We start from the raw sequence: 15,340 nt of genomic DNA, 5'->3' as shown, positions 1-15,340 counted from the left end.
GCCATTTTGCGTAGTACCATATGGATGTGCAAACACAGTGTCGCCAACCCAAAAAGATAATAATGATCTATGCATAAACCACCGCCCGTCCAGGTTCCACCTGATAACACCAATCACTTAGTTTACGTTATCACCTCACCTTTACCGCCAAATGTTTCCTTATCATCACTTATAAATAATAATTGTCTATCCCTTAGATCTCATCTTTGAAGTCTTGTTCTCCCAATCACATTTGCTCAGTTTTAAATAATATGAACTTGATGTTAGTCAATTTTTTAGCCCTTTTAGAGGAATATTCGTAATTCTACTTTTAACACGTACAAATTATCTATTCGTTTATTTAAACATTGCACATTTTAAAATTGTTATTTATGTTGTGTTGAATAAATCATTTTCAAATATTTCAAGTAAACAGTTATCATTGAATGTCTATTTTTGGGAGCACGTAATTAAATATTATAACTTGTAAGTATATATTGCTTATGCATATTATGTTAAAATTATTTTTTATGAAGTTACTATCAATTTTAATTTACCATACATTGATGACAAGAAATGTAATTTTAAGTATTTTTCGTGTTAACTAGATATTTGTATATAAAATTAATTTTCAGTACAATACATGCTTATTTTTTATGGTAATATACTTTATTTTATATTTGCATCATATTACCATATACTTTTTACGTTAGTTAATTTATATTCATAAATAACATTTTTATAGATTATGGGAACTGATTTTGGTATTTGTATACAAAATATAAAGAAAAAAATAATTTTAAATGATCAGCTTTATGGATTTGATACAGAAAGAAGTGAACTTTTACAAATAGTTAAGAAAACTATTGATTATGGAGAAAGTGACTCTGTAATAGTACTTGGACCTAGAGGTTGTGGTAAATCTGTGGTAATACATTATACAGATAATACTATTAACAATTGAAGCGCTCGGCCGAATAACGGGACAAGTGCCACTGAGCGCATTTTACAATGGAGGTGTTTAAAATATTACGGACCATTTCCACGACTTAAAACTAAACTTATTATTGCCTTTTAATCTATTTTTATTGGAATTTCAATGCGGTAGTGAACATATACAATAAATTGTACTCGTGCCCCGATACTCCATCGATAAACGTAATATTGCCGAGATTGGCGCTTGTCCCGTTGTTCGGCCGAGCGCTTCAATTGTTATTTGACCTTTTAATTTAAATATATTATTATTTCCAGTTAATAGAATCTGTAATAAAAGAACTTTTACCTGATTCACATACACTTGTAATGTTAAATGGTCTTATTCATACAGATGATAATTTGGCTCTTAAAAGTATTATTCAACAACTTCAAATAAAAAATTTGGATGGAGCTTATGTTGAAGGATCTTACGCTGGTTTGTATTCTTAAAAAATCTTATCAATATTAACCATATTCTATAAAAGTATTAAGTATAAATTTTATTTGTAATATTTTAGTACTATAAAGTAAAAAATTGTCTTAATTTAATTCAATATTAAAATTAATTATGCATGATGTATTCTCTGAGTGTAACTGATATAGGTCATCTTGTTGCAGCATGATTGACTGATATTGTATTACTGTTGGTCTTACATTATGGTTATTTATTGATTATTGCTGTAAATTATTAACTCTTTTCTAAATGTTCTAATTGTATATATTGTTTCTGGATATATTATATCATATTATATATGGATATCAAATATAAATTTACAAATTTTGTATGATTATTTAATGTTATATTATTCATAATTTTTTTGTACAAGAATGTAGGGAGTTAAAGATATATTAATTGTACTGTGGAACATCCTTTTTTTTCAATTTTTATTCAGAGAAAAAAATTGTTGAAATTATACTTAAATTAATAATTATTATTACTATATTTATAAATAATAAATAATTATTGTATGTATTAATTCAGTTTAATATTAATGATTTTATTTAGATAATATATGTTTTTTACTGGAGAGTTTTCGAGCTGGAAATAAAATGGCTTCAAAATCAATTATTATGGTATTAGATAAATTTGATATGTTTTGTTCTCATACGAATCAAACATTATTATATAACTTATTTGATGCTGTTCAATCTCAACAGGTATTTTTTTTAATTAAATGCTGTTAGTTATGTATTATTTTATGCATCCTATGTTTTAGAATCCATTAAGTATTATTGGTGTGTCATCACGTATTGATGTTATTGAATTGTTGGAAAAACGAGTAAAATCCAGATTTTCCCATAATATTTTGATGATAAAACCCCCTTCTGAACCTCATGAACTATTAGGAAGATTAAAATGTTTACTTCAATTAAGTAAAGATTGTAAAATAGAGTCTGATGTACGTAAAAACTGGAATAACAATATTAACTTGTTGATATCAGATCCACAATTACAAGATTTAATGAACGATCTCCTAAAATTAAGTAATAATAATACAAAATTAAACATGCTTGTTGTAAGTACTCAAGTTATTAGATATATATATATATATATTTTTTTTTTAATTAAAAAATACTAATATTTTGTATGATTTCAGTTTATGGCACTTTCAAATTTATCAAAAGATAAAATGCTGATGGTTGAAAATTTGATTTGTAGTTTTAATTCTTTATATAAACAAGATTTGACCCTGGTTAATTTACTAGGTAATTTTCTAGAAATCTTGTTATTAGAGTAATAAATTGTATAATTTCTTTTTTTTATAGGCCTATCAGTATTAGAACTATGTTTAATGATTTCAATTTGTCATCATTCAGAAATTTATAATAAAGAACCATTTAATTTTGAAATGATTTATGCTCGCTACTGTAAATTTGCATCACGCAACTCTTCATTGCTTGTAACTAAAAGACAAGTTATTATAAAAGCTTTCGAAAGAATATCTGTTAAGTTGCATAGAATTTTTTTTTTTTTTTTTTTTGACTTCTTTACTTATTCTCAATTGTATGTTAAAAAATTTAGATTATGGAATTAATTCAACCTGTTACTGCTATTGAGAATAAAAATATTTTAAAAGAATATCGACTGTACAAATCATCAGTCAATTTGGATAAAATGAAAGCTGCTTCAAACCTATATTATAGATTACCACCAGTGATATTACAGTGGATAGATAGTAATATTATTTAAGTTAGTTCTTAATTAAGTTCCTTTTTTATTATTAATTTAGTGTATTTATTTTAAAATGTGACATTCAATTATTTTTCTAATAAATTTAATATAAAGGTTAGATTTCTGATTAAATTATAATTTGAACTTTTATTATAAATTTTTAAAAATATCATCAAAACTTTTAATAGTTTTTTTTATTTATTGTTTCTAAGTCAATAAAATAAAATTTATTGTGATAAGTCAAAATGGGAAATTTGAAATAGGTAAAATTACATTTATACAAATATATTACATAGTATATGTTTTTATGGATTATTTTTGTCTAAATCAATTTTGTATTTGTTAATATTAGTTTTATTTTAACATTTAGGTAAAATTATTATTTTTCATTTGGACCTGAAAAATAAATAAATAATTTTTAGACTTTGTTTACTATATTATACTATGTGAACTTAATTAAAAAACTGAAGAAATTAAAGTTGAATACAAGAGCAAATATATTGTTCCTTATTTGAAAATGTTTTTTAAATAAAGATATTTTCTGGTCCCCATTGAAATAAAGTTAATACAGTTATACATAAATATACATATTTTAGAAAATGTTTTGTACATAAAACTGAATTATTAAGTATAAAAATATTAGTTTTTTTTTAAATAGCAGCTTTAGTAGATTTTGTATTCATTAAAGCTTGAATAAAATTAAAAATAATATGTTCTATATATTATGGTTTAAATGTTTTGTTTTTATTTAATTACTGCTATGAGAATAATTAACTGTAAACATGTAAAATAAGATAAATTTTTACTATAAATAACAAAATAAATGCAGTACTTACTATTATGCATTATTTGTAAAAAAAATACTTCTGTCCTTTTTTTTCTTTCTATATTTTTTTTTTCTTCTATAGTTTATAATAGAATTTTGGATAAAAAAAATTAATCCAATTAAAAGTAAATTAATAAAACCACAACATTTTTTTAAAAAACAATAAAGTAATATATATATATATATATTGACAATTAATCTTTAATTTCCATAAATATGTAAATATGTTTATTAATTAATTTCACTTTTTATTTAGATGTAGCAATGCTGTATTATGAATGTATTAGTACACATATTAGTTAATGGGAGGTTAATCCAGAAACCATTTAGAAAATCAAATACCACATAATACCTTGATCTTTTTAAGAAAAATAAAAGTTATTTAGGATTTTATGACTTTTTCTTGACTTTATTCTTGACTTAGATTAAATTCTTAGTCTAATGACTCTGCAGTCGAAATTCATGTGGTTTGCTTCATCATTATTTAATTTTTCAATACTACTCATACAAAAATTTCTCACTAAATGTATACAAGTACATTGCATTAAGATAAATATATATTTTTTTAATTGTTGGTACCTAATAATTATTGTTTGCGATAAAATAATTTTTTCACATTTCTTTTGCATTTGTCTTATTCTTGAGTTGTTTTTACAATTTGTTTCTTGCTTTTTTTGATGAATGATTCATATAGGTATTATATACTTGGCTTTTTTCCCATATTTGTCTTCTAACATTAATACCTTCTTGTTATTAAAATCTAATATGATGGTAGGTATAGAGTTTCTTTTTATGTCTCAGTGTATAAGTATTATATACTTGATCTTATACATTTTAGCAAAATTATTTTTTTATTTACCAAATCTAAAATTTCTTTTTTATCTTAATTTCTTTTTATATTATATTTTCCATTTTTTCCCAGCTTCATATAAATAGAACCTCTAGCATGTTTCCATCTTTTTTTTTATTTAAAATCAATGTTTCACATCCATATAATGCTAATAATTTTATATTTATATAGATTTATTATTGCTATAATTCTAAATATACATTTTAATTAAATGTTTTCTTTTAATCTAAATCTCCTGATGTAGCCACTAAAACTGTTTAATTCGTCAATTGTAGCATCAATATTAGGACTGCTCTTATAACTACCTACTATCCTTTTCTCATCTAGCTTTGGTTTTATATTCCTTATTGCTCGATTACCATACATATTAGATAAAGAGGATGACAATAAGCACCACAACCTCACCTCTTTTTTCATAGGTACTAGCTATTTTTATTGTAGAGTTAAATTAATTTTGATTTCCTGATTTCTATGTACTCCATATAAAATATTTATATTCTTAATATTTATGCTAACATCTTCCATTAAATCAAATAGTATTTTAAAATGTATATTACTAAAAGCTTTTCCTAAATTTATAAAATTAAAGCCATAAAAGTTTTTTTTTATCTATTTAATTATTTCTCTATTAATATCTTTAATTTTAGTATTGCTTCCCTCATTCCTTTGATTTTTCGAAAATCATACTGGTCATAATACAAATGTACTTTGATTACATTCCCAATGTTTTACTTATTTGATTATGGTCAGCAGTTTGAAAGCATATGATAAGATTAATTAACTATCGCAATGATTTGACACTGCTTTTTTAAGTAGGTAATAATATCAGTGAACCTTTTGTGATATTGTGTTAATTTTTTTTATATTTCATGTATTAATTTTAATAATTTCAATGTTTTGTTCCATCTTGCTGAAATAGGTACTGAAATAGTTCTGTTTTTATGTTATTTGGTCACTGGATAGGTTTAAGATATATTCAGTTTTCGATTTCATCATCGTCATTCATTTTTAAGAGTCTTCACTTTCTAGTCTGAGAAGACCTTTAAATTTATATTACTTATTATTTTCATAAAGGATTCTACATATTCTTTCCATTAGTCAGCGACTTCGTCTTTATAAATTAATATAGATATTACCTGCCTTCTTTGTCTTTAATATTAAATGTAAGATTATTATAATAAATTACAGATGATACTAAAATTATTACTACTCCATTTTGTATAGTTCGTTTCACTAAAATTATAAAATTAAAAATATTACAGATAAAAATTTTAAATTTTTAAAATAATATTTTTTTTATCTTATGAAAAATTGATAATGGTATAAACCTATAAAACGAAAATGTTTAAGCAATTAAATAAATCCATATACATGTTTGTGTTCTATTTATTTATTATATTAAAATGTATTCATGTATAAATATACTAAAATTGATTTTTATTAATATATATTTTTTAAATATTTATTAAAATTATTTTAAAACCAGGAACTTTCATAAGTCAGGAGCATATTTTTAAGAAGTTAATGTAAATCTGCCAACCTATTATATGATATCCTATTAAAAATATTGCCATCAATTCCTTATTTTAATAAACACAAATTTAATAATTTATGGCACCTGTGCAAAAATCAGACAAATTTATATAACATTTATTAAAAATTATTCTAAATAAGTCAATTTAGTTTGACCTATGAAAGTTAAAAAAACAATAAAATGAATTATTTTCAATATTCAAATAATAAAATAATAAAACATAAACTATTGCATTAGTCTTTAAATAATGCCTCTGTTCATTTAATTTATGACTTTCTTTAAATTTCAGAACTTATTTTGTTAGTATATTTTTACAATAATATTTATAGAATTTAAATTATTGATAGATACACATATCCATTATAGATAAAATGAAGAATATTTAAAAATGTTTTCAAAGAACTTAAATTGAACATTTTATTAATTTTACACGAAATTAAATTTAAAATATAAAATAACTAAATTTGATATAAAACGCATATTGAGTTTGCGGAAAAAGTTATTTAATACATCAGTTTTGTTTTCATTTATAAGTTAATAAATACTTTATACTTATGATAAAAGTGCAAATAAAATCTAAAATTATATAGTTGGTATACCTACTTTATATAAAAAAAATTTAAATTAACAGTTTACTGAATATTATAATTATATAAGACAGTGTTGGAACCCAGCTAAACAATGAATTTCAGTCTACTTGAAAAAAAAAAAAACAATATCACATCACATCCTATAACACCGACCATGCCGGATAATATTATAATTGTAAAGTTTCAAGATAAACAATAATGTAAATCAAACAGTCTTGTAAAATGAAATCTAATTGTGTTTATGTATGTACAACAAATATTATTCGATTAAAAGTACAAAGATAATCATAATATACTGATTTAGTTTAGTGGCAGAGATATAGAAGATTAGAGTGAGATGAATGTGACCTTCGGATCTTATTGAGATACATCAAGAGGTCTTAATATCAAGGGGTGCGTATCGGGCGGTAGAGCCATACGCGCTTCGGGTATCGTCAGTTGATCAGTGGCTCTTACTTCGTACTGTTGAAGTATACCGGCTAGCATAACGAACCCGAATCCGGTGACTAACTGCTGTCCGATGCACGTCCTCTTGCCAATGCTGAACGGTAAAAAGTGTTTTGGTTTTCTAATGTAAGGCATACCGTCGGGTTTATATTGTATGAACCGATTCGGATCGAATACTTCTGGTAGGTCCCAGTACGCAGGACTGGTGTTAAGTTCGTAGTTGTTGATGATCACGCACGTGCCTTTTTTAACTTGGAACCCTACGCGAGGAAAAACGAATAGATACGTATAATAATGTAATCAATAGTACACGGGTGCAGCACAGTGCACGCAACACATAACCCGTGAGAACAATGGCGTGAAGTATCCAAGGTTAAGGGATAAGAGAGATGGGTGGAGGAATTGGTACAAAAATGCTCTGTTACCTTGGATTGTAGTGTCTTCGGAGGCCACGTGAGGGACGATAGGAGACGAAAGTACGCGCAAGGTCTCGAACAGAGTGGCTTCGGTGTACGGCATGTCGGGCTTGTCGTAGAGGCGGACCTCACGGTGGCCGCCGGTTACGCGATGGGCCTCGTCCCGGATGGCTTGGGCCACGCGCGGGTTGATGGCCAGCAAGGACAACGCGAGCATGACCAGATTACCGACGGCCGAGTGGCCGCCGATGAAGTCCTCAAGCTCGAACATCACGTGGTCCATGCTCAGGCCCGGCTCCGTGCGCAAGCTCATCAGCAGCGCGTCGGTGAAATCACGTGGCACTTGGTCGTCGTCCGCGTCCGTCCCGCCGCCGCCCGTCGCCGCGGCCGCGTACGTGCTCCTCTCCAAGACGACCGTTTCCATGATGAAGCGTCTGATGTGAGCCGACCAGTCGGACAGCTTTCTCAGGTGGCCCGCGTAGAACGGCCGCAGCCAAGGCATGAAGTCCACCGCGTAGCCCTGGTTGATATCCCAGAATATTTCGTCAAACGTGCGCACCATAGACCGGAACTCGGCGTCCGCGTACTCGAACCGCTTCGAGCACATGAACTGGACGAACATGTTGGCGCTGGCCATCATCAGCATCGGTTTCACTTGCACCGTCCGCTCGGACGCACCCGCCGTGGCCGCGGTCAACGAGCCAAGTAACGCGCGCACCTCGTACGATGCTATCGAATCCAGCAACCCGTAATTGGACGAGCACACTTTCGGCGAACAGTACATTCGAGCTATTTTCCGTCTTGTTTCTTGTAACCACGACCAGTCGCACAGCGCCAGCGCTAGAACATTTCAAACAAACGGTTCCCATCATGATCGCGTCGCATGTCTACGACCACCACCCTCTCAGTTGATTTGTTTTGCGTAAGTATTTGCTATATACATTTACTTAGATTAAATTACAAAAATTACAAAGAAACTCGGAATTTATTATGGAAGTTTTCAAAAATCGTATTATGTAAATTAAAAATAAATAAAAATAGTACCTATATAAGGTGGTACATGGTTTTCGAAATATTTTAATGTTAATCGTGCCATTATTTTCATTTTAATAAACGAAAAATGTATAACGCAATACTCCTAATAAGCTGATTTCAATGCTAACATATCGAATATACATAGACACAAATTTTTATAAAAGAATTTGGATGTTTACATTTTGCAAAACTTGACCATAATCATCTGTTTTATTGTTGTTTGACTGAAATTTGTAGTTAAAAATTCATAATTCTTTCAAATATAATTCTTAAGAGTTGATATTTGTATTACTCAAAGGTTTGAAGTTACTATTTTTAACCAACCAAAATTAAAGTTTACTCGAAATTCGCAAAAAATAACATTTCATTTAAATTAACATTTCAGAATTTGTTATTTTTGTATTTAATGAATTTATATTTTTAAGCTTGAATCCGATTTTTGATGGTATAAGATCTGTGAGTAGTATCTTATCATCAAGATATTCAACAAAATATAGATAAGAAAAAAAATAATTATGCGCAACGGAAGTAGATTAAAATCAAACACGTATTTCTACATAAAAAATACAACTTTAATGAATAATTTCTGATATAAAATATTACGAAATCGAATACTGGTAAGCAATTGTTCATTTTTTAATGAAATTAATCCAATAACCAAATTGTTATTAAGTTTAATATTAATTTTTTGAAGTATAACTTAATTCAAAACAAAGACTTAATTAAACTTTAAAGTGAAATTATAATTTTTATAATAGTTAAATAAGATTTTACTGTAATTAATGTTTGCTTGTTATTGGATTGCATATTATTTAGATTCACAATGGATACTATATTGAAAATATACTATCAAGTATAAACATTTCCTCTAATTATATGTACCTAGTGAATAGGAAAAACGCAGATGGATTAATTTATGAGATGTGGTTTCTTATGTAGTACTCTAATTAAGTAAGAAATAAAGGGCAATATTTTTATTTCAGCAAATTCGCAGAAACATAAATGATTTGCCTCTTCCGTGCTTTTAATTTTATGAAATTTAGAATCTATATTATCATATCAAAAAATACTTACCTATTACTCGTAAATAGCTATATTATTTTAAATTTTAATATTGTCTTAATTGTTATCATAATAATCGATTACTATCCATCCCCCTACCTATCCGTAACACGTTTGGATACATTACATATTTAGAAAAATAATACATGTTACATATTGATACAAATTTTGACATTATTTATTGACAATTATTAATCCGTATAATGATTTGGGCAACGTAAAACTTTAGTTGTACCTATCTTTGATTTCTCTAAATTTACTAAATTTATAATCGTTAATCGCAACGCACTTTTTCTCACATATAATTTTTAAAAAATGAAAAACATCCACGTCAAAAATATTATAACAAATAAAATAAAATTATTTTCGATAAGAAATCAAAATTTGAATTGAACTTAATGAACGTCTGAACGCTAAAACTTGCCGCATATTAAAAGAATTTCCGAATGAAACATTTCAAAGCGACGGGAAAGTTTTGTACTGTAAATGTTGTGAAAAATCAGTATCACTATTGATACTGGCCTATGCCAGCGCTTTCAAATAAGTCAATATATTTCTAGTATTAAACATAAACAACATAAAGAGCGTCAAAATAAATTTAAGCAATAATTTTTAACATCTTCGCCTTCTACACTTCTGATGATAATTCGCCAACATTTTATACTGATTTATGACGAGCAATCGTGCTGATATTCCAATTTTTAAACTAAAAAATCCAGCATTGGAGGATTTTCTAGAACAATATACTGGAAAGAAGACAATTGCAGACAAAAATACAATAAGAAAAAAATATGTAAATTTAATTTATGAGAAGACTTTGACATCAATTTGACAAAATATACAGAATGGATCCATTTGGGTTTCTATTGAAGAGTCAACCGATGCGAATGGTAGATATGTGGGTAATGTTATTTTTGGTAAGCTTAGTTCTGAGCCTAATAGTTCGTTTCTCTTAAATTGTGAGCAGTTAGATAAATGTAATCATAAAATCAAGGCCGTATCTAGACATTTTTTTCGGGAGGGATCCAAAATATATACATTGTAATTTTACGACATTTTACATTTTTAAATCTTAGAGAATATGTAGTTTCACATTATTTTAATAATTAGATAAGAGATAAGACTTTTATATTTATTTTTTTTTTGCTAAGCAGTTATTACATATTTTGATTTTTTTTTTACATATTTCAATAAAAATAAGTACATATTTTGGGTTTTTTATTACAATTAAATCCGTTCCCTAGTGATTAGCATCTGTACCCAAACGTGTTCTAAATTTTCAGGTAAAAGTAATGTTATACTCCCAAATATGCTGCTCCCCATTTTTTAAGTTCATTTATGTGGATAAAAAAATAATATACAACTCATCTCTTTCTCTCCCTATTAATTATTGTTGTCATTTGGTATTAGTACCTATATCTATACCTTCGAAGACAAATAAGTGGATAACAGTAGTCTTAGATTTATACGGAAGTCGGAAATACTAGTAGGTTTGTGTGTTTACTAACAAAGCATTTTAAAATTTACATTGTTTTCTAATTTTTTACCTACTCGTATAAAGTATTTTTAAAATTAACTTCTTTAATTGACAAACAAAGCAAAAGAGCTATTAGTTGTTCCTATAATGATATGCTTGTTTTTAAAATAGTTATTTTTTTCACTAAGTAATCAAATAAATTGATTAAATATAGTACAATTCGTTGAAAATTAATAAGTTGTAATTTATTATATGTCTCAATTTCAACACTTATAAAATGTAAGAAAAATATATAAACCAGAAGAATGGATATTATACCATAAGGAATAATTTCTAAAAATTCTAATCTGTATGATTAAATAACATTGAAATCAAAATTTAAATTGTATAAACATTAAAAAAAAAAAAATACATTTCGATGTATAACTACTTTTTAAAATTATTTTTATTTTCTATTATAACTAGAATAATTAAATATGTAAAAAAAATTATTCTTTAATATTTTATTTGTCTTAAAATACTTATACATAGTAATACTGCTTAAATTTTAAATATAAAAAGTGGTCATATATATATATATATATATATATCTGATTATGTATTTTACTAAAATCAATGTCTATGTTTGTGCAAAAAAATTTTATGAATAACGAATAAAATGTTTAACATTTATAATTAAAAAGCATACATTTTTTTTTTTTATTTAAGAAAGCATAAACTTTGATTTTTTTAAATTCAAATCATTTTGTTTCTACCTTTTTTTAAGATTTAATATTTGAATGACTAAAAAATATAACCAAATTGACAATTTTTGCTTAGAAATTCGCGGTGAGAAACTTTTGAAGCACATTTACAGTTTTTTGTGAAATTAATATAAACATATTAAAACTATGTAACTTTAAAAAAACACACTCTTCATTTCACTCGAAATTGAAAACTATTAAAATTAAGAATTAATCTGAAATTGATAATAATACCCAACTAAATACAAACATTTCATTATAAATGTATAGTATTTCATTTACAATGATAAACAAAAGGTTCTATACATATATTATCAATATTCATCAATTCTAACGAAAATCATTAAACATAATTTTTGATTTCCCTGTTTATCTAATGTAAAACTGATACGATAATACTGACAGTTTGTTTTTTTTTTTTTTTTGTAAAAATGTTTTGGTAATCATTTTTTGTGGAAAATTATATCTACCAAAAATTATTATTTTTAATCAACAAAGATCGGCAACAAAAATTAGTAAACCTTTTTATATGCATTAAGTTAGATAGGTTAGGTTAATTAATTATGACATTCAACTAGTTGCACGACATATGTGTATCATTTTTGCCTATTCTCGAACCCCTGAGCTGAAATATATTCTTAGAAAAAATATGTTTTTGTTGAGATTGTATGAGCAAGTGAAACAATATCAATAATTATCACGCATTAACTAACTATAATTTTCAATTATGTATATTATATGAATTTAAATGTGATAAATGCACAGGATTTGGTGATTTTTCAAAATGATTAAATCTAAGAATTATAATAGTTGAACGGGAATTATTTGATTTTTTTAATTTTACCATGTTTGTAATTATTTTTAACTGTAAAGTTATTTTTAATTACAACAAAAATTCGATTAACGGTAGTTTTTGGACTTTTATCAACAAATTTTAAAATAATTTACCATTATAAGAATTTTACCAGTAAAAAAAGTCATTTTCTGCTGTTGTTGCTTCTTTGGTAGCTGTGATATAGTAATGGAAAATAAATTTACCTATAAACAAATCTACGAGATATACTGACATGTAATAAATAATAAACAAATTACAATTTTTATCACATTTAAAAATGTACACTGTACAACTGTTTAATAAAAATACCTAAAAAGTAATTTATCATTGTATAATTTAATATCACTATTATGGTTAGATGTTTGAGATTGGAAATATATAAATTTAATTTGAAGTAATGAGTATTGATAACTATTGTTTTGTACTGTAATACGAAAAATTGACTAGGAGCTATTGAATTGACTAGATATCACATATTTTTACATTTATAATATGGAACTTAAAAGAAAAAAATTTTTACTGTGACATTTATGTTTTTTTAATTTTTTTATTTTTTTAAGAATATCTTTATAATATAGGTACATAATATTTATATGTGCAATACTAACTATTTTGTTAACAAAATTAAGTTTAAAATTTTTTGAAATAAAATAAATGCAATATTATGGAAAATAAAAATGTTTAAAAATGTAAGGACATTTGTCCTAGTGGTCTACTAATTCTTTATCACACTGGACAACTATTTATTATGTAACACGATAGTTACACTGAAGTTAAAGTTAACAGATAATTATTGTTTATTAATTAGTATTTGTAAAGTTTATTGAATAACGTATACTTACCATAGTTTAAGCTGCATATTGTTATTTATTATCTATAAACTCATACTAAATCCTTAATAATTAATAAATATAGTATAATATATAATATTTATACTGTAAATCTTAGTGCATAAGTTAATAAAAAAAATTGACATACATTTTAATGAAATCCGTTTGTTTTTAAATCAAATAATTTCATGAAAAACAAATAACTCTTGATTAGATTAAGTGTTAAGAATGAATAATTTATTAGATAGTTGGAGCTAAATAAAAAAAACTTTATCAGAACTGTGAATGGAGTTGAGCGTATAACATTATGGTTTATAAAGAAAGGTATCTATTATAATATAATTGTTAAACGAAGTAAAACTAACGCGATGGTCGATAGTAAACGTATACTGTAATAAGGTAAGTCTAACGAATTTTATAAAACCATTGTCAATTCTCGTATAGAAACTCGTCGACATACCTAATGTTATGTAAATTTCAGACAGAACTGTATATGGTCAACTGAAGATGAATTATACTCACAGTTGTTCCGGTCACCGGCGAACAGCGCGTTGTATCTCATGAAGTCGGGCCGGCCTCCGAACTTGGAACCGTTGGTGACGAGCACCTCTTGGATGGACGGGTAATCGTTGACCACGATGCACGGCACGGAGCCCATGGTCAAGGCGTAGACGGGCCCATATTGGCGGGACAGCTCGGTAAACCGCCGGAACGGTCGGTCCCGGTGCCCGTCCATGACGTACATGGCCCCGATGATCGGGTACGCCTTCGGGCCGTCGAGCACAGGGTGCGGCGCGGCCGGCGATGGACGCCACCAGCCGGGCTCGGAGTACGAGACCCACAGCACAATCAACATAACCAGCGCAACGGAACCGACGTCGGTACCTGCGGCAGCGGCCACTACCCTGTACACGGTGTCCATAGCCACTCTGTGCCGGCCGCCAACCGCCGGCTGTCCTATATGCGCGAGTGCGCCCCCGGAGACCACTCATCCGCTGCGTCTTCGGCGGTGGTAACGCGCCTCCCACCACCGCAACCGATGCGGTTGTGTCGGGCGATGGCTGTAGGCTGAACGGCGGAAACCAACAGCGAGAGAGCGCGTGACGGCGGAGGAGGAGACGGCGTTGGACGAGGGAGAAGAAGGACGAGAGAGATGCGGCCAGCGCTCTGATGATGCACTGCCGCGGCTCAGCTGGTGCGCGCCGTGATATTGTGGGTTAGGTTGGATTGTAGCAGCAGCACGTGAAGCCGGCGGCGACGGCGGCGGCGTTGCAATGCCACTCGGCTTACGAGGGGGTTAACGAAGAGCGATGCGTTTATGGGCTACTATACGCGTAACATATTTATTTTTATATTTATTTATTATCATTATTATTATTAATGTTACTATGTTATTTTCGTTTTTTTCCCTTGTCGAAGAAAAAAATGTCGAGTCGCGCCGAAAACCCGAAAACCATAAACATTAACGAGCGCGGTCGGCTGACAGCACGTCGCATCAGTCTTTGAATAAATTATAGAACTTTGTTCGGGTTTTCCAGTTGCTCTTCAACCGCCATCTCGCCTCTTCA

The 15,340-nt window shown here is 28.3% G+C and overlaps 2 protein-coding genes across 3 annotated transcripts; one reads left to right on the top strand and one right to left on the bottom strand.

Annotated features, from left to right (window-relative positions):
- The first annotated feature begins 181 nt into the window (after positions 1-181).
- On the top strand, positions 182-3,202 carry LOC112689608 (origin recognition complex subunit 4). Of its 2 annotated transcripts, XM_025563391.1 has the most exons (8): positions 182-465; positions 725-907; positions 1,231-1,390; positions 1,961-2,112; positions 2,172-2,471; positions 2,553-2,661; positions 2,722-2,900; positions 2,978-3,202. In XM_025563391.1, exons 2-8 carry the CDS (start codon positions 728-730, stop codon positions 3,143-3,145), a joined length of 1,248 nt encoding a protein of 415 aa, XP_025419176.1. In that variant the 5' UTR covers positions 182-465; positions 725-727; the 3' UTR covers positions 3,146-3,202. The 2 variants fall into 2 exon arrangements, with proteins under 2 accessions (XP_025419176.1, XP_025419177.1); XM_025563392.1 differs by lacking the exon at positions 182-465 and having other exon boundaries at positions 801-890.
- A 3,938-nt stretch (positions 3,203-7,140) lies between these two features.
- Positions 7,141-14,953, bottom strand: LOC112689666 (cytochrome P450 307a1-like). Its single transcript, XM_025563490.1, has 3 exons — positions 14,295-14,953; positions 7,800-8,630; positions 7,141-7,634 (listed from the first exon to the last, which is right to left on the bottom strand). The coding sequence occupies exons 1-3, from the start codon at positions 14,692-14,694 to the stop codon at positions 7,285-7,287; spliced, it is 1,581 nt and encodes a 526-aa protein (XP_025419275.1). The 5' UTR covers positions 14,695-14,953; the 3' UTR covers positions 7,141-7,284.
- Between the last annotated feature and the right edge of the window lie 387 nt (positions 14,954-15,340).

This window comes from Sipha flava, unplaced genomic scaffold (assembly GCF_003268045.1).
Source record: "Sipha flava isolate LNK unplaced genomic scaffold, YSA_version1 45_pilon_pilon, whole genome shotgun sequence".
NCBI classification, from domain to species: Eukaryota; Metazoa; Arthropoda; class Insecta; order Hemiptera; family Aphididae; genus Sipha; species Sipha flava.
The sequence above is the reverse complement of the archived record's forward strand: the minus strand, read 5'-3'. Positions and strand labels throughout refer to the sequence as shown.

Coding starts and splice junctions, on each gene's coding strand:
- LOC112689608 (XM_025563391.1), top strand. CDS start 728: ATGGGAACTGATTTTGGTATTTGTATACAAAATATAAAGAAAAAAATA. Junction 908..1,230: donor GAGGTTGTGGTAAATCTGTG/GTAATACATTAT, acceptor TATTATTTCCAG/TTAATAGAATCTGTAATAAA. Junction 2,662..2,721: donor GACCCTGGTTAATTTACTAG/GTAATTTTCTAG, acceptor TTTTTTTTATAG/GCCTATCAGTATTAGAACTA.
- LOC112689666 (XM_025563490.1), bottom strand. CDS start 14,694: ATGGACACCGTGTACAGGGTAGTGGCCGCTGCCGCAGGTACCGACGTC. Junction 8,631..14,294: donor CGCCGGTGACCGGAACAACT/GTGAGTATAATT, acceptor GAAATGTTCTAG/CGCTGGCGCTGTGCGACTGG. Junction 7,635..7,799: donor CGAAGACACTACAATCCAAG/GTAACAGAGCAT, acceptor TTCCTCGCGTAG/GGTTCCAAGTTAAAAAAGGC.